Genomic DNA, 13,223 nt, shown 5'->3' with positions numbered 1-13,223 from the left:
GGCAGTTGAGGCCATTTGACTTGCCTCCCGAAGTCTGTGACATCATTCTGGCAGCCAGGCGTCCCTCCACTAAGTCGGTATACGCCTGCCGGTGGAATAGATTTGTGGCATGGTGCGCAGCAAAGGCTGTGGATCCCCTCTCTGCACCCCTTTCGGAAGTGCTGCTCTTTCTTCTTTCCCTTGCCCAGCAGGGCTCTGCTCTGGGCACTCTTAAAGGGTACCTCTCTGCTCTTTCAGCCTTCTTGAGGCTACCAGATCAGCCTTCTTTGTTCAAGTCCCCTATAGTGAGTAGATTTCTGAAGGGCATCACACACATGTTCCCTCCTGTTCCCTTCGTGATGCCCCAGTGGGACTTGAACCTTGTTCTCACCTATCTGATGTGTGCTCCCTTTGAGCCACTTCATAACTGTCCTCTTCGTCTCCTTACGCTGAAGACGGCCTTCCTGGTTGCCATCACCTCTGCCAGGAGGGTGAGTGAGCTCCAGGCTCTTTCTTCTTCTCCGCCTTTCCTGTCTGTTCATCCTGATAAGGTGGTGTTGCGTACACGACCTTCCTTTCTGCCCAAGGTTGTCACGGCCTTCCACATCGGGCAGTCCATCACCTTGCCCACCTTCTTTCCGCCTCCGCATCCCTCGAAAGAGGAGGAGAGGCTCCACCGTCTGGATCCAAAACGTGCGCTCTCCTACTACCTGGACCGCACTCGCCAATTCCGGGTGGATGACCAACTCTTCGTTGGTTACGTGGGCGCGAAGAAGGGAAAGGCTGTACACAAGAGGACCATCTCCAGGTGGATCATCTTGTGCATCCAAGCATGCTACTCCATGGCGAGGAAGGAGCCCCCGGCTGGATTGCGGGCTCACTCCACTCGGGCCACGGCAACGACAACTGCCCTAGGCCGCGGTGTCCCCCTGCAGGACATCTGTCAGGCAGCCACGTGGGCCTCGCTGCACACGTTCGCAAGACACTACTGCCTGGACAGTCAAGTCCGGAGGGATGGCTTCTTTGGCCGTTCCGTCCTCCAGGACTTTCTGGTGTGATATTGGTTCGCAGACCCACCACCGGGGTTGGTATTGCTGGGGTATCTATTCTAAGGTAAGGAATCTATCACTAACGTGTCTCTTTCAGATGCACAAGTTACTACTTGTGTAACGATATATCTGTAAGAGACATTAGTTAGTGATAGATTCCTTACCGCCCTCCCATCCTCCCCGTTCTGCGAACCGATATTTAGGGTTAAGGTCATCCCCTTTCAGGGCCCTAGTTTCAATGGCACCAGTGTTAGTTCTATCATGGCTCTGCGTATCTGGCGCGGAAAAGCTGTGTTATCAGAACTGACGTCAGCGCGCATGGGCGCCGTCTACATACTCCGATGACGTCATCCCGGCGCTCACGACGCCGACGACGGACGCGGAGCCGCAGACGACGCCTACCAGCGCGCAGGGGTATTGCTACGCAAAAATTTCCGGATCCAGTCTGACGCCTGGGGATATTCTAAGGTAAGGAATCTATCACTAACTAATGTCTCTTACAGATATATCGTTACACAAGTAGTAACTTGTGCATTAGGGAGCCAGTCTTTCTCCAGGTCAAATCACTAGGATAAAACTGCATGTAGACCTTTTTCTTATAAAATGAGCATTAAACAACAAAATTCCCTAACAAACAGTAACAACTGTCAGCAACTACTTCAGAGTTTAGAGGGGGGGGGGGTGTTCCCAAGTTGGGAAATAAGTTCATTTGTTCATTTATAATTGTTAATTCAAGTTGAGGGAGTGAATCAGAGGGTGGGTGGAGCTTTGGGGCGGGGTTCTGAGTCCCCAGACCAGGATTGGGTTGTGAGAATCAAGTACTACTTTTTGTGGGTGGGGGAGGTTGGGGGTTTACGATTTGGTTTTGTCGGGGTTGCTGACGGGTCTGGTCTTTATTGCACTATCAGAGGTCAGAGGAGAGCGCGTCAATACTATTGGGGGTCCCCCACACGACAACCGGGTGCTGCGACATCCACAGCTGCAGACACATGCCAGGTGATACACAGAGATATAAACTAATAACCTGGAATGTACGGTGGCTCAATAATAGGGTCAAGGTGATCCGGGTGGCAACCAATCTTAGACGCTATGGGATAAGTATAGCCCTGCTTCAGGAGACGCACCTATGGGGAGACTGTCTTAAATATGTCCAATGCAGGTGGAGGGGGCAGTTTTTCGCTACTTCCTACTCCGGGTTTGCCAGGGGGACACTGGTTTGGGTTGCACCGGGGTTCCCTTTCAGGTTCTACACACTAAACAGGATCCTGAAGGAAGGTGTGTGATGGTGGAGGGGACGTTGGATGGCGCATTATATGCTTGGTAAATGTCTATGCCCGAATAGTGATGATGGTTTTTTTTTAAGTTGAGTCTTAGGGCAGTTGGATCTGGATCCAGACACGGAATTGATTGTTGCAGGAGATTTTAATTGCGTCCTTGATGGGGAACTAGATAGACATCGCCCAAAATTGGATGCCAAACCCAAACTCAGAAGAGGCAATGGGCCAGATGCTTCAAAACTATGGCTACTCATGTCACACGCCGGCTGCCAATATCTATAGCAGACAATACTACTTCTTTAATCAACAGACGGCGGCGCATCAGATAGTGGAAACGCAATATCTGGCCCTCTACTTGTCTGATCACTCCCCGCTCCTAATAACGTACTCTCTGGGCCGACGAGGTCTAAGATACCACTGTGGAGGCTCAAAACCGAAGCCTTTGGGGACCTGATAAGGACGCCATATTAAACGGGCCGGAGGCCTATTTCCAGACGAACTGGGGCTCGGCCAGCACCAGGGCAGTCGAATGGGACACGATGAAGGTGGTGATACGGGTGGGTATATATGTCCACAGAAGTGCGTGTTAAGAAAGTGCTGAAGCGCGACCTATGCAACATGAGGAGCGCTTGTCGGCACTGGAGAAGGAGCATCCCATGAACAAGGAGGGCTCGGCTGAATGGGAGGAAATGCAACGACAAATAGGGGATATCTGGGACTCACTTGGCAAATTCAACAAAAATGCGAGCAGATGCCGCTGGTATACAGAAGGAGATAAGGCTGGGCGGCTACTATCACGCCTGATTCGGGCAGAAACTCATTCCCACCCGATCCTGGCTCTGAAAAATGACCGTGGCCAGGTGATAAATACCAAGTACGGTGGCTGGTCCACGATGACCAGTACGGGTTTATACAAGGCAGAAATACGCTGCAAAATATCTACCGCCTCGCCCAGGTTATGCAATCCCTGGAGGGACAGGGCCATCAGAGCACCTTAGTGTTTCTCTATATAGAACAAGCGTTCAACTCGATCAGGGGGGACTATCTATGGCAGGTAATTTTGAAAATGGGATTGGGTGTGGGGTTCGTAAATTGGATAAAATTGCTCTACGCCCGTCCGATGGCGAGGGTTCGCACAGGACGATGTGTATCAGACATAATATCCATAACTAGGGGGACGCGGCAAGGATGCTCGCTCTCCCCCTTGTTGTTCGCCCTGGCAATGGAGCCATTGGCTTGCCACCTCCGTTTGGTACTTGAGGGACAGGGCATAAAGGTGGGGGGTTCGGAGCATGTTGTGTCACTCTACGCAGACGACGCGTTAATATACCTGAATCGGCCGACCCAATCCTTACCGACCTTGATCGCTGCACTGACGCAGTTTGCTGCCGCCTCTGGGCTTTCCATTAACAAAACAAAATCCCAGCTTTACGCAATTGGACCGGAAAGTGAATGGAGGGGAGACCAGCACCCAGTGATGGAACTTCCATGGGCAGGGGACACACTCCAATATCTGGGGATATGGCTCGGTAGGACTGAGGCAATTTTTTACCAGCACAACATGGGGAGGATAATCCGGGGCCTTCGAGGTAGTATTGCCTTTTGGAACACACTTAAACTCTCCCTAATGGGAAAGATCGCCTTGATAAAGATGGTGGTCCTGCCTCGATGTCTCTATACAATGCAAGGTTCCTTTTTTGAACTCCCGTACAGGGTATTCAGGTAGCTGGATGCACTCCTTGTCCTAATATTATGGAATGGGAAACGATGCCGAGTTAGTCTAGAGATCATGAAGCGCAGGTGGGGCAAGGGGGGTCTAGAGATCCCAGATTTAGAATTATATTACTTTGCATCGCAACTGCAGCATGCCATAGCCTGGTTGGATACGGATCCCTCCTGGGAGAGGTCGCTGCTGGAAGGCACATATGGGAACCAGCAGTTAGGAGCGCTTCTCTGGCGGGCGGGGGGGGGGGGGTTTACCGAGACCATAGTCCACCATTGGTGCTACTAGTAGCGGCAATATGGAACCGAGTGGTACGAAGACTTATCCAGGACCAGCCGTTTGCCCCGGAGGCGGACTTTTGACTAATGCCGCCCTTTGCTCACATAGACCAGATTATGTCAACGGACAAATGGAAAGATGGAGGCTGCCTGATGCTGTCTGACCTCTACCCGGACAATAAATGTATCACTTATCAGGAGGCGGTGACCAACTTTGAGCTGGGATCGGGGCAGTTTCTGCAATACGCTGAAATAGCAGCAATGGCGCGGCACCTGTGGCCTTCGTTTCCAGACGCTCCAGGGCACACCGACACCCTGGTTACTATGATCACCATGGCGGGGGCGGAAGTTTGTTACTCACCTCTACAGGGCGTTGAGAGAAGATAAAAAGAATGCCCCCTTAAAAATAGAGGACAATTGGCAGCGGGTGTATCCACAAGAGATCACACCACGAGACTGGGAAAAGATACACAAAAGTGTGCGGAAGGTGTTGGTATCCAATCGCTTCAAACAAATCCACTATAATATATTACATATGACCTACCTCTCACCTAGACGGCTTCAGGCCATCAACGGTTCCAGGGATCCCCACTGCCCTAGATGTTGTAGCGCGCAGGCAAATTTTCCATACATGGTGTGGACATGCCCAACGATCCAGACGTACTGGACAGCGGTCCTAGAGGACCTGACCAGGATAACAGGGTGAAGAATTGCACTGGACCCGCACGCCTGTCTCTTGGCTTGAATCTGCAAGATCCTAGACGCAAGACAAGTAGGAGGTTTCTGGTTCAGGGCCTCGTTATAACCAAGAGGCGTATCACGATCCATTGGTTAACCCAGCAGGGGCCGCTACTGGCGGAAGAAGGGTACATGCGTAACACCAAAAGAGTAACCCGTGGTGCTACTGGCATGGGGGGTGATGATTCAGGAGATAGCGGGACAGACCTCACAATCCACACAAGAAAGCTCAGAGCTGATGCCTTTCATAGGGGGGACGGCTCCAGGTCACAGGGGAGAGACACAAGGAGACCCAGCATAACCGATAAGATGCATAGACCTCAGTTATCCACACCCGGCATGGGGAGGAGGGAGGTATTGACAGGGGGCGTTTCTGGAGGGAGGGAAGGGTAAGGGGAGGGGGAGTTTAACTACAGTTGAGTTATAATGATGTTCATAAAAAAAAATGAAGAGAACCGTGAGAGCAGAGAATCCTCTACAGACATGACCTTAGGCCTACCAGATGACATGTATCACTGTTAAAGCGCTCACCACCTCGGCTGAGGTGGACGAGATGTATGGCTGTTTTTGTACACTGTTTGCTGATTCGGAAGAAAAACTAATAAAGAAATTTGGGAAAAAAACTTTCAGCAACTACACAAAGCAACACAGATTAAAGTCTCAGTTGAACATATTGAGAAAATTAATTTATTGCTCACACATTTGTCTGAAAAAAAGTAAATAAAAGAATAATGTTGGCGAAGAGAAGGGCCTCGAAGATACAGGATTGCCACGTTTAGTGTGGATCCTGATCCAGGGCCCATTCTCCACGTGGTGAGTGTCTACATTAGCAGGAGTAAGCTGTGGCTGCTCTGGAAGAGGCTGAAGAAAAGCTGTTTGGCCCCCGATTGTCTCAGTTTCCCATGCGCTCTCCTGGTGCAACACGCCTGTGAAAATTGGGATGTTAGCATGGTCAAGGATAAGTTGCATAAGGCCTCACAGAATAGTCATATCACAGTAACCTACAACACACTGGGGAATACATATGGCATAGCTCAACCTAACGCAGAAGAATAGAGGGCAGCTGCTCAGTAGTAGGTAGCTTTTTCATCTGGTAAAATTCTTTAGGATGATAGTAGAATACTGGAATGTAAGAGTATTTAAAAGACAAGAGCTGGTAGGCTCTTGGAAAGAGCTGGACTCGAAACAATGTTTGCTGAGCCTCCTTCTGCTGTCAAAGGATGGAAAGATCGGACCAGAATAGCTGCTTACAGCCTCTTGGTTGCCAGGAGACACACTGGATGTAGGCCTGAAATGCCTGTTCCTTCCAACAGTCATAAGATATGATTGTATGGTTAGGATTTTTTTTAGGCCCCCTAACCAGACATGAGGCCAGATTACTAGCTGTCAGCACCTAAATTATTTGGGTGTGGGAACACTGGGACAGATTTTACACGCTGTTAAATCTGGCTGGTAAAATCATGGGCATATCAGGTTGCACTCGTGTCTGTGTCCCTGCAAGAACACAGTTCTATCTGACACCCTCCCTAACTCCCAACTCCTCCACACTCAGGGCCTTATCTCTCATTTACCACTTGCTTAGAGCAGGAGGTAAAGGGGAATGGATTTGTCCTTGTATGTCATTTTGTACCCTTTAATTCCAAATCCGCATGTTACTCCTGAGTTTGTGGTCAAAACTCTGGACAGCTGGATTTAAATGTGGAGATGCAGCCAAAACTGTTATTTCATGCCCCCTGTATATCAACCCCCATATCTGGCCCACTTGAAATCAGGTTCCAAGTCATAACGTTTACCTGTAAGTTACAACAGAGTTTATAATCGTGCCCTGAAACAGCAAATTGGCAATGTGAGGTTACTGAAGACATTGAAAACATATCCTATGACTAAGCTTTCCTGTCCCAAGCATGGCAGCCCCTTTCATTCTGTAATATTTTGCAGTCTATTGCATAGGTATTCAGTTGTATAGATCCTTTTACATCTGCACAACTTCTGTGTCGTCATGGCCATAAAAATTACCAGAAAAAATATTTGAGATTACCTTCTCCTGACATCGCTAGACTTATTGATAGTATCATTATAATATCCACAGCCTGACTAATTATTTCACTACTTCACATTTCTAAGAGTGTAACCTAAAAATGCAGTTTTCTGATCTTCAGTATTACAAAAAGGCACTAGGTGAATTTGTTCTATGAACATTTCTTTCAAGGAACAGAATACTAGTAAGTAACTGGCCACTCTGTTCTTTCAACTTATCCATTAGATTACATGCAGTAGGGTACAATTCCCAGTGTTTTTTGTAAATGGCTAATGTGTTCAGATCATTGTGAAATAGCTTGTTTTTGTTCCCTGTAGGGGTTATCTTGGTCCTGGTGGCATTGGTGATTTTGGAAAGTACCACAATTGTACAGGAGGAGCAGCCGGATACATCGATCGCTCGGTCCTGGGAGAAGAGCATATTTATCAACATCCATCTCCTAATGTGAGTGAATCATTTGGTGTAATAAAACTGTATCAGATACTGTGAAATATTCTAATCAGAGGCAGTTCATTTGTAGAAAAAACAAATAATATATCCTGAGCTAAAAGTTCATCAATATCAAAGTCCAATTATTAAATCCAAAGAATCAGAGTATCTTCATTTCATCTTCATTTATTTTCCATTCTTAAGTAAATCCAATCTTCACCGAGAGAACATACAATAGCCGCTGCAGCGGCTATTGTATGTTCTCTCGGTGAAGATTGGATTTACTTAAGAATGGAAAATAAATGAAGATACTCCGATTCTTTGGATTTAATAATTGGACTTTGATATTGATGAACTTTTAGCTCAGGATATATTATTTGTTTTTTCAACTTGATATCTGTGGCTTGTCTTTATGTCACATTGTCTGGTTCTGGGTGGGTGACCAGGACCTTATCATTGGAGCTAACCAGATATTGTGTTACACTAACAGTATTTCTTCCCAGCGCAATTAACTCTCATTCACCTGTTCTCTTTGTTCTGCAGTTCATTTGTAAATGTTTTCTTTTTATTGAACTTATGTTGCTTCATCTGATAGAGAGGTGGATCGCTGGTAGGTTATCCTGTTATGTTTGTAAATTGATGAGCACCATTGTTTGTGGAGTCTGGATTTAGTGCAGAAGGAAGGCTTTGCTAAAGAGTTAGTGGGATGGAAGGTTATGCTACTTAGCCAACTTGTGAAGGTTCTGATGCAGAGCAGAGGGGGCAGATAGATTGCTTTAGATGTTTTTTTTTTCTCGGACAAGTTCTTTTCCTGTTTGTACTTCCAATTATCACACTTTTAATACAATTTAGCATGGAAAGAGTGTGTGCGTGAAAGAATTCCAGTATTGTATCCCTAAACAAGGAACAGATATAGACTTTTGTCAATTGTTTTTACATTTGTGTTAGCGTGGGGGAAAGCATAAAAGGAAATTTCTTTTATACTGAATGAGCCTTTTACTGCAGGTTAGAATAGTGTAGTTTATATGTTTGTTTTTAATGTACTGTGTCAAGGAAATGCTCGTACAGTTGGTGTATGTTTCTTTTCATCTGCTTCTTCAGAATTCCATACTTGCATAGTTATCCATTATGAATTTAAAGTGTTGTTCCAGTGTGCCAGTATATATCAGTGGCTATGGGCGTATCAAACTACATTTGTGAGGCCAGATTAGAAGGGTAGGCTTCTCTCATACTACTACTGTGTGGTTACAGTGAAGTGCCCTAGGATTGCTATTTTTCTGTTAGACATTTATATATATTTGGCCAATAGAGGAATGGCACTTTTAATAATAAACTATTCTGCTTAAGTTGTTGATTTGCCTCATCTTCAGTATATGCAGCATTGTCAAGAAAATCTAATTCTTCCTTCAGTTTAAGCCAGAGCATTTTTATGAGAAGAGGCTGTCAGTGCTTTAATTTCTGAAGACCTATGCAAGCTACTCCCAGAAGTTATTCAAATGTTTCACCCTGCAAAGTTGGTATTTTGTGGCTTGTGAGGTTCTTAGCTTTCCAGTACCCTTCAGTATGATCATTTGCAGTCATAGTCCAATTCTAGATCGAGTCCTGTCTTCTCACCAGATTGGTTATTTGCACTGCACGCAACAATATTGACCCAACTTGTCATTGCAATCTGCTTGATATTCAGGATCTATGTAAGCATTTACCAGCCCCCCCATCCTATATTTTGCTAGCCGCTTGCTCAACATCATGGTTGATCATATCTTTCAAGTATGTACACAGTTTTAGTTTCACGTTACGGCACTGCTATGTTGCCTGCTCAGCTTGAATTTACTCTTGTATTTGATCTTTAGTTGGGTGCAACAGGCCTTATGCTTTTGCTACAAGTGCTACTATTTAAATAATGATGTAATTTGTTTATTTATTGTGCACACTCATATAGTGCTTCATTTCCACAAGACAGTACAAATCGATGTGCTTCTTTGTAGTAAACTCAGGAAACTAGATAAATCTAAAGTTGAGTTTATTGATATAAATCCGTCACACAGCTCATCATCTGCCAGCTCTCTCTCTGTCCAGAAGTCAGTTGATCCAGTCATTGAAACATAACATTCCATTACATGACAGCTGTGAGCATGTAATCATGTATCTGAACAAGCTTGCATAACATGAGATGTAATTGAAAAGTACATACAAAACATAAACATAGATTCTGTAGTAGGGGATCTCTGTGTATAGTCATAATCTAGTGAATAGTCCCGCCCATGTGGGTGGACCCAGGAGCAATCAAAAATAATCTCTTACGGTGTCGAAAAATGCAGAACTGCACAGACACTTAAGAAAAAATTAAAGACAGATAATGCAGCCTGTATAAACAGGCTACACTGTCTAGTACTTCAACTAGAAATTCCACCAAAAATCCACAAACAGAAAAGTCTGTCCAGATTTCCCTTGCTTCAGCAGCAAAAACCCTCTGGAATGATAGAGAGGAAGATATGGACAGACAAGCCCCATAGGCTGCCATTATGTGGCTCAAAACAGGATACTGTGCCTTTAAGAGAACTTTCGAGAACTTCACAGTATCCCAGAATGCACTGCAGGTCCCTTTTACTTTCAGTTCTTTTTTCCGGCTCCTGCAAGCAGGACCCTGGAGCATTGAGCTCTCCCTTTTCAAGGGTTTATTGGTGATTTTTCACTTTTGTTCAAGTTTTGAGTGCTTTTCTAAAGTACTTTTGTGCCTTTCTTCTGGTTAATCCTTTGGTGCACTCTTTTATTGTCAATATGCCTGCATTATTTGACAAATGTCCAGAGTGCTCCAGGAAGAAGGCCAAATCGGATGCTCATGAGGTGTGTATCCTCTGCCTTCCCTCTTCCCATGTCCCAGAGGAGTGTGTCATTTGTCAAGGCTTCTCTGGCAGGACCCTGAAGGATAGAAAGAAGATCAGGCTTCAGGGCCTTGAGGAAAGAAGGCTGAAGGCGCAAGGTGGGTCTGGAGGGGCTTCCTCTGCCCGTGCTGAGGCCTCTGGGGGGCTGCCCAGGGGCAGGAAGAGCAGCAAGCGTCCCCATTCTCCGTCTGGGTCGATTGCACCGACTACGGCGTCGAGAGGGATGACTACAGTATGTTCCCCGTCTCCCCAGGTGCTCTGGGTCGAGGCGACGTCGACGCTCGACGTCGAAGGAACTGAACAGACCGCCATCGAGATCTCCTGTGACGATTTCGTCGTCGTCGAGTGATCGACGTTGAAAGGCCCGGCGTCTGCGCTCGCCGTCGAGGCGACACCACCGTTCGCCGTCGGCGAAAAGGAGAAGGTCGTCGTCGAGGGGATCCTCGTCGTCGAAGAGAAGATCGCCTTCGAGGCGAAGGAGATCGCCGTCGAGGCGAACGAGGTCGCCGTCGAGGCGAACGAGGTCGCCGTCGAGGCGAAGGCATTCGCCGTCGAGGGTGAGACGGTCGATGTCGAGGAAAAGACGCTCGCCGTCGAGGGGCCGACGCTCGCCGAAGAGACGTGGAAGGAAGTCTGGCGCCATGGGAGGTTCGCCAACGTCCCAGGCTGGAAAGGAAGGCGGATCACAGGGTTCGGTGTACTCCATGGTGTATACCCCGACACTGAGGCCGTTTACACCCCCGCCTCCATTGCCGAGGGGGCTCCCTCCACGGGCGCCTACTCTTCCGCCGCTACCACCACTTCCTCACTCTCTACCTCAACCTCAGCTGCTAGCAGACAAGCCGCCTCCGGTCCCTCCGAGGTCGGTCTCACTGCCCAGATTTCCGACTCCTCCCAAGGGGACCCCTCAGCCGAGGGCCCCGGCCAAATCAAAGTCGCCCGCCCCGGTGGAACTGACGGATCGGCCGAAGCCAAGGAGGTCACGATCCCACTCCGGACGAAGGGGGAGATCGAGGAGTCGGCATAGATCCTCCACCAGGTCAAGACGGCGCCATAGGAGGTGCGGATCGCGGTCCCGCACGGACTCCTCAAGGTCCAGGACCAGGACCTATTCACCGACCTTGTCGGAATCCCCGGGGACAAGGGTGTCTCCGGTGGACGACATCAGCACGTTCCAGGATGTTCTCCTGAGGGGGGCAGCGAAATTGGGAATCACGGTGACAGCTCCAACACCCATGACGTCCGTGATCTTTGAGACGCTTCACAAGAAGCATTTGTCTCGCCCTTTGCTACCACTGGTGCCTGGGTTGGTAGAGCCCACGGAGGAGCTGTTCCTCACGCCAGCAGTGGCGAAAGCCGCTCCGTCCCGACTTCTGAAGAAGTACAGGGCCCCGGATTCGGACCCTGCTTTTCTACGAATGGACTCGGTTCCGGAATCTTTTATAGTGACGGCGGCCAGGAAGCTCTTTTGGCTGCCCATGGGTACTGTCATGGGATCAACCAGCGGCGCCATGCTTGGCTCAGACTCACGTCACTCAAGTCGGAGGCCCAGCAGCGGGTGGCCAATCTGCCCTTCTCAGGGGAAACATTATTCGGCAGCATGCCGAAGATGAGATGGCCCGCATGAAGGCGGAGGCAGAGACCCTGACGGCTGTGGGCTTTGAGAAGCCCAAAGAAAAGAAGGCCTACCAACCGTTCCAGAGACGGTTCGGTGCACAGGGAAGAGGGAGAGGACAGACTTCGGGACAGCAGCAGCAACAACAGCAGCAGTTCCGGAGACCCTTCCAAAAGCGACAGAAGGGTAAAGGGGCCCAGCAGTCCTCCACATCGAACAAGGGCCCGGCTGGGTCTCGACCCTGAGCGGTTACTTCCCCTACATCTGTTACCCACTCCGGTGGGGGGAAGCGTTCAATTTTTTCTGGCAGAGTGGAGAAAAATTACTCAGGACAAGTGGGTGCTGAATATGGTTTGCAATGGATACAGTCTTCGGTTCACCCACCCGCCTCTATCGATTCATCCGGTCAGCTCGCGGTTTCAACTGTGCGAGCTCCAGGCGGGGGGCCGATATCCTGTTAAGGAAAAGGGCGATAGAAGACGTACCTCTGTCTCAAAGAGGAAGAGGTCTGTACTCCCGGTTCTTCCTGGTTCGCAAGAAGGACACGAACGAGTTCAGGCCCATTCTGGATTTGCGACAAGCAAACAAGTGGATTCGCAGAGAAAAGTTTTGCATTCTGTCGTTGCATCAGATTTATCCTCAGTTGCAACAGGGGGACTGGCTATGTGCTATAGATCTACAGGATGCGTACTTCCATGTGCCCATTGCGCACAAACACAGGAAGTTCCTGCGATTCCAAGTCGGCGCCAATCATAATCAGAACACAGTACTGCCATTTGGACTGAAGTCTGCGCCCAGAACATTCTCGAAGTGCATGGCAGTGGTAGCAGCGCACCTAAGGAAGAACAAGGTGTTTGTCTACCCGTACCTGGACGATTGGTTGATCAAGGCCTCCTCCTTCTCGGAAGCTCAAGCACACTTCCAGAAGACGTGCGTTCTCTTGAACAAGCTGGGGTTGCACATCAACATGTCCAAGTCTGTTCCGCCTCCGGTCCAGTTCATTCAGTACTTGGGAGCCACCATCAATACGCTGTCAGAAAGCGTATCTCCTTCGGAACAGCGGCGATGACCACTCCATCTACGACAGTGAGGACGGTGTCTTCTCTACTGGGATCGATGGCCTCTTGAATCTTCCTAACGCCACACGCACGACTGCACATGAGACCGTTGCGGAGTGCTTGGAGGATCAGTGGGATCAGAGGAAAGGGTCTTGGG

General features: G+C 48.5%; 1 protein-coding gene across 1 annotated transcript in view; it reads left to right on the top strand.

Annotated features, from left to right (window-relative positions):
* Positions 1 to 13,223, top strand: part of HGSNAT (heparan-alpha-glucosaminide N-acetyltransferase) — a 580,634-nt gene that overhangs the window by 389,143 nt on the left and 178,268 nt on the right. Inside the window, exon 13 of the mRNA XM_086937464.1 lies at positions 7,400 to 7,526. Within this exon, the coding sequence (XP_086793590.1) occupies positions 7,400 to 7,526 (127 nt within the window). The remainder of the gene's footprint in view (positions 1 to 7,399; positions 7,527 to 13,223) is intronic.

This window comes from Lissotriton vulgaris, chromosome 9 (genome assembly GCF_964263255.1).
Source record: "Lissotriton vulgaris chromosome 9, aLisVul1.2, whole genome shotgun sequence".
NCBI lineage: Eukaryota > Metazoa > Chordata > Amphibia > Caudata > Salamandridae > Lissotriton > Lissotriton vulgaris.
This window is presented reverse-complemented; position numbering and strand designations above follow the sequence as displayed.